The 11510-nt window shown below is 38.0% G+C and overlaps 1 protein-coding gene across 3 annotated transcripts in view; it reads left to right on the forward strand.

The window, feature by feature from the left end:
* LOC146481185 (dnaJ homolog subfamily C member 7-like) overlaps positions 1-10165 on the forward strand; it is a 30849-nt gene extending 20684 nt beyond the window's left edge. Inside the window, exons 9-16 of one of the 3 annotated variants that reach the window (XM_085108858.1) lie at positions 162-326; positions 761-852; positions 2122-2195; positions 2862-3008; positions 3741-3799; positions 4373-4457; positions 7578-7655; positions 8827-10165. In XM_085108858.1, the coding sequence (XP_084964984.1) occupies positions 162-326; positions 761-852; positions 2122-2195; positions 2862-3008; positions 3741-3799; positions 4373-4457; positions 7578-7655; positions 8827-8888 (762 nt within the window). In that variant the 3' untranslated portion in view covers positions 8889-10165. The remainder of the gene's footprint in view (positions 1-161; positions 327-760; positions 853-2121; positions 2196-2861; positions 3009-3740; positions 3800-4372; positions 4458-7577; positions 7656-8826) is intronic. The other 2 variants (XM_085108859.1, XM_085108860.1) reach the window with 2 other exon arrangements.
* The last annotated feature ends 1345 nt before the right edge of the window (positions 10166-11510 follow it).

Here is an 11510-nt window from a genome sequence, read left to right on the forward strand (position 1 = left end):
GCAGCTACTTACCAGTACTGGTTCAACATGTCCAACATGACCGGTTATGCATAATATTATGAATACCTTTCCAAACAAATCATTTAATTATTGAAATTAAAAACAGTGGTGCTGTGTACATGATGAAGTCAAGTGAAGTTTTTTTTTCTGTTCCTGTTTAGAAAGCAAAACGTCTCCAGTCTAAGAAACAGGAAGGAAATGAGTCTTTCTCCAGTGGCAAATACCAGGAAGCTCATGATATCTACACAGAAGCATTAACAATTGATCCCCTTAATAAATCAACTAATGCCAAACTTTACTACAACAGAGCACTTGTTTGCTCAAAGGTATGAGAGTTTGTTTTCCCAGAATGGTTGGGTGATTCTTTCCAAGTTAGCTGTAAAAAATGTCTTGTATATTTGATGTTTACAACAAATTAAATTATTTACAATAGGTTGTCATTTGCATAATATGCATATTATAATTTCTGCTCCAGGTCTACTTATTTATTGAAACCTAAAGCTGCAAGTCTTTAATAAGTTTTTCAGTAAAAATGATTTTTCTTATCTATTAGAAGTAATTTTTGGGTTGTAGCAGGTTCTTACATGTTTGTCTAAATGACAGGCTTTGGTTCAATTCATTAGGTTCTCATATACACACTGTCAATCAAAAACACTCTCATAGCAAAGGTGTTTTGGCTGAAATGTTAGGTATTTGATGTGATATTTAGACTTTCCTTTGCTTAAAGAATAGTAAATGAGACTGAGGAGTTTGTTTTCAGCTTAACAAAACAGGGGAAGCTATTGATGACTGCACCCAGGCAATAGAGTTGGACCACACATACCTGAAGGCTTACATCAAACGAGCAAGATGGTTAGTTCACCCTCCTCTCCCTGCTCTTTTTCACAGCTTGAGGGTGGTGATGAAGCACCACATAGTATCTATAAATGTTCAGACAAACTTTCAAGGATGAAATTGAATGAGGGCTGCTATCACTTCACCCTTTCAATCCAAGTTTTTTAATAGCCTCCCCAGTATTAACTTTCCTATTCTCCTCACTGCTCTTCATATACTTCTTATGGTACTAGCTGGGAGAATTTGTTTGAACATCAAGACATTTCGTGTTTTGTTTCCTTAATTCTTGTGACCTTTATGTTTGATCCTGCAGTGATTTTACAAGATGAAAGTAAGTGCTGGTCACTATTTGGGCGAAGAGGATTAACAAAACAAGACTAAAACACCCTGGGATATTCCCCTGGGGGTACTCCCCTATATAAGCTGTATAGGTATGTGCCGCCCCAAAGGGTATGGTTTTTGAGCCGTTTTGGTCTGTAAATAGGTATAAATTTTGACCATTATCATCTTAAATTAAGTACGGTTTTGAAGGGAACCACAGGAGTGTATAAACGTATTTCTCTTTTCCACTCCAAATGAATAGTAGGGAAAGAGAAGTATCTTAAATGTATTATTCGCACTGATGCGAAGCTTAATTATGCTACAAGCCAGGTCTGAAAACGCGTATGAAGTTTAGAGGCCAGGTCTGAAAACGGGTGTGGAAAGTGGCATGTTTTGATCTGAAATAGGGCAAGGACTACAATTCCGATGAGGGCCCCCCCCCCCCCACCACCCTGGGGATACCCCTCTACTATGGTAGGTTTGTGTAATAGTGAAGTTATAACATCTTACTTGGCTTCAGCTAGCTTGCGGATCTTTTTGGAACGTCAATTGCTTGGAACAGTCATGCTTTTCTACTTAATTTGAAATTCATGAATTTTCCTAGTGTACCTAAGCTACGTGTATGGATTCTCTTATTCTCGCAACTAAAGAAAGATCTGATTGTAGTACAGTTTTGGCTGAAGTGTGCTCAATCCATAGCACCATTACATGAGTAATTTCTAACTAGCATTGGCACCAAACTGGCCTTAAAAGTTTGTGGTTTAAGTAATTTCTTTTCACAATATCTATGCACTGACAAGCACATGAATTTCTGAGTAAAGCTTCCATGGATCAACACATACAGTATTACATACGGTATGGAAAGCTCTTTGATGCTCTCTTGCTACACCTGGAGCAAAAAAAATATGAATTCAGGGTTAATATGGTCTCTACAATTATTAATATTCTCACTCAATTATTTTCCAGTTACATGGAATTGGAAAAATATGAAGAAGCTGTAAGAGACTATGAGAAAGTTTGTAAAATGGACAGGTCCCGAGGTAAGGTTTGGCCAGGTTTGGTAAAGGCCTTCAGGACTAAAATAGGAAACATTGTTGTGGAGGCAAATGTTTCCCAGTTTAGCTGTACGGGAAACATGTTGGAAAAACAAATTTTCCTGCTCAGAAAAGAGAAAATATTTTTGCTTCCCGGACACAAATTTTGCTTCCAAAACATATGTTTCCCAGTTTAGCCACCATGAAAGCAATGTTGGCTAGTTTCCAGTGCTGCTCATTAACAATTTTCCTTGCAACAAAGTCAGTTTACTGTTATGCTCACCCACGACCCTTTGTTTCCTGAGACAATTTTTCCTCATTTGGCCACAGGGGCGGCAAACATTTTGTTTGCTTCCCTCTAATTTAGCCATCCCGGAAACATAACAAGAGACAATGTTTCCGCAACCATGTTTCTTAGTTTAGCCAGGCCTTAAGGTTTGATGTGGGGTGAGTTTCAGGGTTTTGGGGGTATGTAGAGAGTAGGAAAGGGTAGACATGATCAGTGTTTATTAGCCAGCGTAGCAGCTATTTCCTGAAGTGTGAGAGGCATTTAAAAGTTGTTCTCAAGCTTTGAATAGGAAATGTCTACTATGTAGGCCACTGGTTTGTTTTAGACACATTCCTATTCTTGATACATTGTAATGTGCTTTCTTTGATGGATTGATTTTTCAGAGTATCGAAGAATGTTAGAGGAAGCAAAACTGGAATTGAAAAAGAGTAAAAGAAAAGATTACTACAAAATATTAGGAGTTCCCAAGGGAGCTACAGAAGAAGCAATAAAAAAAGCTTACAAAAAAGAAGCACTTAAACATCATCCAGGTGAGAAGCAAACACAGCAATGGTCATTTTGTATTATGTGTTATTAGGAGAATAATAATAATAATAATAATAATAATAATAATAATAATAATAATAATAATAATAATAATAATAATAATAATAATAATTTAACTTATATTGCGCAATATTATTAACTTAATTAACTTAATTAATTAACTTATTGCTATTTTCAACTGCGCATTACAATTTTAAAAAAATGAAAGTAACAGTTAAATGAATCCATTTTACATGAATATCAGCAATAAAATATTGTAAAAATAACTTCAAATATATAAAAAGTATATATACTAATATATACACTTGAAGAAAAAGAAAACCAAGCCGAAATGGTAATAGTCTAACGATGTGCTACCTTGTAATAATATGTCTTCAGAGATCTCTTGAATGAGTGAACAGAAGATGTATTGCGAATGTCAGCTGGTAGACTATTCCCCAGATTGGGAGCGGCCAATTATCTATCACCAAGCGTGCTGAAATACCTGCATGTGGGAATATTCAGTCGTATACCATTATTCTAGGATCTACGACTGTATCTCCCGCTATTGCTCTTTACAGATACTTGGTTAGAAACATATGACGGAGCAATTCCATGAATAGCCTTAAAAGTGATAAGCAGTATCTTAAAATCTATACGATATAATGATCAACTACATGTAAGGATATCTTGGTAAGTATATTGAGCACTGAACTATCACATTCCATCTTGTACAGATCGTCACTCAGGAGCATCAGAAGAAGTGAAGAAGAGTGAAGAAGTGTTGTTCAAAGAGGTCTGTGAGTTGCAGTTTCTAAAAGCAATTAACTACTACTACTACTACCTTCAGTACCACCACCACCTCTAGGCACAGACTCAATTAATTTACACTGAAGCTGTGACAACAAAAAAACTAATCTATTAAAAAAAAAATCTCAAACTCATTAATTATTCATCAAGAGAAAACAAAGAAAATCACTACTGTGACCGTGGTTTGGATATGTGTTCCTGATTACTATAAAATTTTGACAACTTTGGCCTTGAATTTCTCCAAGAATTATTGATAATAAATTTGAGAAGCCATATCAAACACTTAAAAGTATATTTCATTAGATATCCAAACACCTCGAAATGAAAACTCGGCTGCGCCTGTTTTTCAACGCACGTCCCAGTGTTTGGATATCTGTTTGAAACACACCTTCTCATGTTTGATATATTACTTAATTAAATGATAATAATGAGATGTGAAGAAATACTCAATGAATGAAAACTGATTTTCGTAATAAAAAATATGCACGAAGCCTCGTTTTCATAATCTCACGAAGTTCAAAGCAACTTGGCAATGGGCTATTACGATTGTTTATTTTAGGTAAATGAAGCGTACAGTGTATTATCAGATCCCAAGAAAAGAGGACGATATGATTCGGGACAAGATCTGGAAGATGCCTATATGGGTATGTCAGTCATGCAAATTGATAATGATTAGTGTCAAAGGAATATAACATGCCACCGGTATTTTAAGTGTCTAACTGTGGTAACTTGCAGAGGTAAGGGCAGCCTCCGAGTCCTTTTATCGGATTAGCCAGCTCTTGGCTCACTTTACAACGATTTTCTACTTTCTCCCGACTTACCTCAAAACTAAGTAAAGTCCACAAACATAGCTTTTCCGTGGCGTTATATCATGTATCATTGTACGCTGATTTCGCTGTACTTCATTTCTGAGGTGGCTTATCATTAGAGTCAAATTAGTTCTCACGAGTCCTTTTTCACAAGTTTTTTTAAAGTGAGATTCACTGTAAATGGTTTGAATCCAGAAGTCATATCACGGACGTTTTAACAATCTGAGCGAAAGTTGTCATCAGAGTCGAGTGAGTCGTTTAAGTCACGTGATTCTGATGATGACTTCTGCACAAGTTGTGGGAACGTCAGTCAGTGTTACCTCCTCAGCACTACGTTCATCCGGGTGATCATAATTTCTTGACTTAGGAGCTGAGAACCGGAGTACTGAATACTATTGACCAGCCTTGGGGAAATGGCAAGTGGCCACTCAATATGGGTTGACCGCGTGGTAGAAACGTCAGTTTATTTGAATACCAACACTAGGAGACTTGGGACAACTGTTGCACATAACACAGTCAGTCTTGTTCACAAATTAAAGTTTTCAATTGTAATGTCCTCTCAAGAATATCCTGTAATACAGTTTACTACAACAAGACCATATAAAGTAAGTCGATATATGTCTTATAAAAGGCAAACGGCTTAAAAGGCAAAATGTCTGTAATTGAAGAAAAGAGCGTTACTAAAAAATGTCCTGCAAACATGTATGTCGCTGTGAAAGAGAGTTTCAACGACTAAATTATATCATTTCGTCATTATAAAAAGTCTACAGGGTTTATTGTCACAAAATCAAGGGATTGTCACCAAGCGTAGTGACAATGGAATTCAAGACGATAATAAACCTGTTAAAATGTTTTTATCAGTTGTCACCTATTTCGGACTTTAATAACCTGTATTGAATACGTGGTGGTCACTTAAGGACGGTGCCTACTAATACCGAAGTATTTTTGTGCGGTTTATGACTATGCGGAAAAAGCAGATCTTCGCAAGGGCTATTGAAATGCAAAAAGAAAATTGGGGGTAACCACGCACTTTTTTAGAGATAATTAAGCAACAATTGTTCTAAAAAGCAGTAAAATACAAAGCAATGTATTTTCTTTTTCCAAATTGAAGCTTTACAACTAAAGTTGTCACCGTTAGCTCGGAAAGACCAAAGACGCGAGGACGAACACTCAAACACTACCAGATGGCTCAACAATAAACTTAAACCTCTGTCGACCAATAGCTACAAAAAGGACCAACTTTTTCAATTTAATGGTGAACTCTACGAGCAAATTGACGGAGTGGCGATGGGCTCTCCCTTGGGCCCACTTATGGCTAATACGTTTCTTTGTTCTATCGAGGAAAAACTACAAAACGAGAACAAATTGCCAGATTTCTTCAAACGCTATGTGGGTGACACGCTAGCTGCAATCAAACGTGTACCGCCTTTCTGGTGACTTTGAACAATTGTCATCCATCCATATCTTTCACTATGGAGATCGCGACTAATGGTAACCTGCCATTTGTTGGCATTGAAATATGTAAGAAAGGCTGCAAGCTAGAAACAAGTGTTTACCGTAAGCCAACAAATACTGGTCTGCTCCTTCACCATCAGAGTCATGTCGATAACCGCTACAAACTGAGATCTCTAGTCAAGACAATGTTTAACCGTGCTTTTTGCTTGTCGTCGATCTGGGATCTATTTACAACAGAATGCGAACGCCTCAAACGATGTTGTCTAACTTCAAGTACTCAGATTCTCTTATGAACTCTATCATTGCCCACTTCGTTACTTCTGTTACGTCGCGAGAACTGATACCGACGCCTCAAACTGACAATAGCCATCGGATAGTCTTACCATTCAAAGACCAGAAGTCAGCTGACATAGTAAAGAAACATCTCTCTGACTTGAGCAAAAAAAAAAAAGTGACCACATAACACAGCCAATTTTCAGAAGCCGTAAGCCACCCGTGATCAATCAACAGTGTGTTGTGTATAATTTTGTATGTGATCTGTGTGATGCAGATTACGTCGGCTATACCAGCCGTCACCTACATCAACGCACTGATGAGCATCGGTTCTCGGGACAATTGACAATTGACACAATTGGCGACCTGACAAGCAACTTCACTATCCTAAAGAAATGTCAGGGAAAGCTTTATTGCTTAATCTTTGAAATGTTGTGGATTTGAAATGTTGTGGATCCAAGTCTAAACACCCAGTCAGACTCCATACGCACGAAACTATTTGTCTAACCTAGTGAACAGACATAACACTCACCTTGTAATACCTCACTGAATGAACACTGGACAGTTACTTTTATTCTTAATTTCATTTATTCTATTTCACAGCTTTTCTTTCTGTATAAATTATCTTTTGCTACATTCTTTACTTGATGATGGTGCCAAGATGACACCGAAACGTCGTTTCGTTTTTTTCACTTATTTTTATAGTCAACTGTTTTTCTAAATTTAATCTTATTTGAAGCTTTATTATCTCTGAAAAATGTATGGTTACCCCAATTTTCTTTTTGGATACCAAAAGCACTTGCTAAGTTCTCCTCTCTCCGCGTAGTTTTAAACCGTGCAAAAATATCCCTGTATTAGTAGGCACCACCCATAGGAAACCCAAGTATCTCAAGATGCGCAGAACGTATGCGCAGAAACAAAAGTAGGCACCACCCTTAATAGGGGTAAAAACAATAGAAGAGCTCGGGACGGCCAAAAACTGGCCGCGGCCGCTTAATCGCTAACTAGAGATGGCCATTTAACAGGGGTTTTATTTACAGTATTAAACTAACAATGGACTGTAGTATTCGCTGCCCGCACGGCTATCCAATTTTTGCCCCAGCAAGGCATTCCATACCTTTAATCAGCACCTCCAGGGTTTTAAGCCGGGTTTGAGCAGTAGAATTGACTTAACCTTTGACGATTTGTGCAGTCTTATTACAACCTTTTTTCTTTCTATTTTGGTAGATTTCGATCCAAATTCAATATTTCAAGCGTTTTTTGGAGGACCTGGATTCGGCGGCTTTAGCTTTGGTGGACCAGGAGGTAGGTACAGCCTGAAACAGTCACGTAGTTCAATTGGTACTTGGGGTGTCACTCGACACTTTTTGCTGTGTGCTAAATTCCTGTCGTGATCATTATAATTTACTTTAGTGAATGTCTTTAGATATAGCTGGTTTCCGTGGTGTGTTCGGAGTGTGTGGAAGTCACAAACCTTATAGAGCAGTTTTCATTTGAGTGTCGTTTAGCCAGTACCAAAGTATGAATTCCCTCTAAACGTTCACCACAGACGCAGTGAACGCAATGAACCAATCAGAATTTTACAATAACTGGTGATTGGCTCGTAGCTATAAGAGTACAGGCAATAAAAATAGAGACATTAAGCACCAGGGTTTTTGCGTTAACGGCAAACCGGAAACGGCAGTTTCAGGTTAGGCGTTTGGCATTTGACGTTTATGGCTTCTACCGCTTTAGCTACACGATAGTTACACCGATCACTTGAAGTGGCCGCCATATTGAATTTGCGAACAGCGGTAGTGCTGTTTTTCATACAGCAACATAAAGCTCCATGTTCGCTCTTTCGCGTTAGTTTACACCTAAACATCAACATAAAGACTTGCTACATACAAATCTGACATTTTTACGTTTCAAAAAATTGAAAAGTACGACTCAAATCGCTGAGGTAAATGACTGACGTGAAAACCAACCTCTCCACGTTGAAAACCGCAAACGTAACGTCAGAGCCTTGTCACGTGATCTCTAGCCGTTCGCCGTCTGAGGTTTTTGCCGAAAAGCTTGGTGCTAAATGTCTCCAATGACGTCAGATGTACGCGCGCGCTTTCTTGAAATAATAAATAAGATGTCCAAAACTTGCCAGTGAAACCACTCGGCTGCGGCTCGTGGTTCCACTCTAGTTTTGAACATTTTTTGTCGTCATTTTATGGTCTATAAGAGCATAGACCATAGAAAAGTGCCGTCGATTTGTTAAATCGAAGTTATTATTTGTAAATGACAGCAAACGCGGGAAAGCGCCTTTGACAAAATACGATTGATTCAGAAAGTGCAATTGCAAAATTAATTTCTACACGCAAGTGAAAACCGCAGTTGGTGGACGAAAAAGGAAAAAGTTGCGGTGTGTTGGCATTAAGTTGTGGCGTGCCACGAACTTTCTCTTCCCATATAAATACTTTAAACGGTAATATATTCTGTTCCTTAGGCGGCGCCGGTGGTTTTTCGTCTAGCGGATTTCCAGGTGGATTCCATTACACGTTTGGTTAACTTCACACATCCTTCACTCATCATTCTGTGCTGAAAGAACAAAGCTACATCACTGACAGCATTGCTAGCTCAAGCTGTTCGCCGCCACTGCTGTTTTGTTGCGCAAAGAGTCAACTGTATCAAAAGAACCAATACAATATGTCGAGATTTCGGAGTTACACAAGGCTGGTACGGTTTTGTCAGCTAAGAGACTTGCCCTTTCGTGCTCATCTCAACCCTGTCACTTCCATGAAAGCACAAGCTTGTGACTGGCCACAGTTTAGGATGCTATTTACAGACTCGAAGTGGGTATAACCACATCACGTGATGCGAGGCTTGTGTGTGGGAGTGAAGGGTGACACTTCTATTGTTTACTTTCTGTTCGGCACAAAACGTGTGTAAGGCGGTTGTTTTTTCTTCTTCTTTTGTTGAAAGAAGAAGGAAAAAGGACTCGTCTGTGCTCAAGCCAGGGAAAAACGGACATGAACTGTAGTAAAAACGGTTCGATGCATACTTTTAGAGACATCCGGTTATAACGCTTTTTAAATTGAGTGCAGGAAGGAACTTTGCTTGACTGTGCTTTGTGATATGTTAAAAATCGCGCCACTTGCTCAAACAATTAGAAGTAAACCCAAGCTTATTGAGGCTTGAATGCACGCATTTTCTCGCTAGCGTGATACGTGCTTCGAGTTCTAGATAACTGGTTAATTTTGCCGTTTTTTGGAGTCTGTTATTATTAGTTAGAGTTGTATTGGTTTTGGTTTTACGGAAATATTTTGAAAACCGCTCCCCAACAGCTGTCTTCGCTTTTTCGACAATTTTAACTCTGCACATGCGTGCATTAAAGTTATTAAAGAGGCTGTATGCCATTCAAATTAAAGTGACCTTTACAGTGGCCAGAAAAGAAAGTTGTATATTGAATAAAGGGAAATTGTTAAATTCTTAGGGACGTGGATATCTGTGTCTGGGGAAAGTTAGCCTGAGTATCAGGCTTAAAAAAATTATTTATGTCCAGCTCGAAACTAACTTTACTCCACGTTGTAAAATGAAAATGTTAACAGTTTTTTCTTTTCGTGTTTCTCTACAGTTTTTTTGAATTATGTTAACTTGAAACAAAGTATTGTCGAGAATAGAATTTGAGGACTACTTTCAGCGCTTTTTAAGTTGTTATAATTTGTTTTACTTTTCCTAAATTTTAAGTTCGTGTCCACCGTATGTAATAATCAATGAAAATATCCTAAGCCAGACAAAAGTATTTTGATATAAGCAATCTGCTCAATAAAGTCTTAAAATCTGAATTCTGTTTTCTTTGTTTGGTAAATCGAGTGATCATCAAATTGTAACAAAAAACGTTCGGCGGCCGAGGGTACTACATGTAAACTGTGTAACCCTCCTTACTAGAGTATTACTGTTTAGTTATCTCCGACAATCCAAAGCAGATGTTAACGCTTTGTCACAGTAAATTGAGGCATTACGGGTCGAATTCGTAGATCTGTTTCGATAAGCGTTGTCAGATTTAGCCCTCCAGTTTACGAACGATCCAAAAGAAGGGAGACAATGTGAAGTAGCAAATCTGCGTAAACTTTAAGGATGTCACAAACGTTTTTCTCTGTTTTGTCTGTATGGAGGAGGCGGTACTCTTTTTGGTATATCCCATTAAAGAAAAGACGTGCGTTTCTGTCGCGTGGAATTTAATGCTGCTAAAATGCAGTGTAAAATAAGAAATGATTTTTTCCGCGGAATAGTAAACTATGATCAATTTTTAGCAGTTTCTTCAAAATCCGCAATACGCACTTGAAAAAAAGTTGCGAACTTTTTCAAGTTGCAATCCAATTCTATCCTAGCCATCTGCAGACAAAAATGATTGTCTGCTAGGTCTCTCAAGGCGAGTGAGACCTCGGGAGGGTACAAAGTGCCCGAGAACGTTTGCTTCTTTGGCAAACTGCCTTTCTGGTGTCCGTTTATTCTGTGGAACCGCCTTTTCGTGAAATTGGGGCGGGATGAGGGAGGATGGGGATTAGGTGTGTAGTTGGCGGGCGTAGATCTCTTCACATATTTTGTTCCTTTTTTCTTTTCAATATTTTTTTACCCGAGACATTTTAATTCATTCTCAAATATTGAAGTGTTAGCCTGTCAAGGCGAAAACAAAACCTGTGTTCTGTGGATCCGCCTTTTAATTGACTGTGTGGGTGGGGGTGGGGGAGAGGATTAGTAAGTAATTGAAATATTTCACAGAAATCACCTTCGTTGTTGCAAACTCTTTTTTACACCATGTTGTGTTGTTAACTGCGTTTTCCCAAGATTTAACCATTTCTTGTTTCAAATTGCGTTTTGCGTCAAGTCTAGGTTGAGAATGACCATTTTTGTTCTAAACTGTGTTTTACACCATTTTGTGTTGAAAATTGCCTTTTGCCAAAATTTAACCATACCTTGTTTCAAAATGCGTTTGCATCAAGTCTAGATTAGAAATGATTTCATCTAATTATACTTCAACCATTTCTTGTTTCAAATTGCGTTTTACAGCAAGTCTAGGATGAAAATGACCTTTTTTGTTATAAACTGGGTTTTACACCATTTTGTATTGAAAACTGCCTTTTCCCAAATTTTAACTATTTCTTGTTATAAGAAACCTATTTTTAGTGA

Source organism: Pavona decussata, unplaced genomic scaffold (genome assembly GCF_977016875.1).
Source record: "Pavona decussata unplaced genomic scaffold, jaPavDecu1.1 SCAFFOLD_51, whole genome shotgun sequence".
Classification (NCBI taxonomy): Eukaryota; Metazoa; Cnidaria; class Anthozoa; order Scleractinia; family Agariciidae; genus Pavona; species Pavona decussata.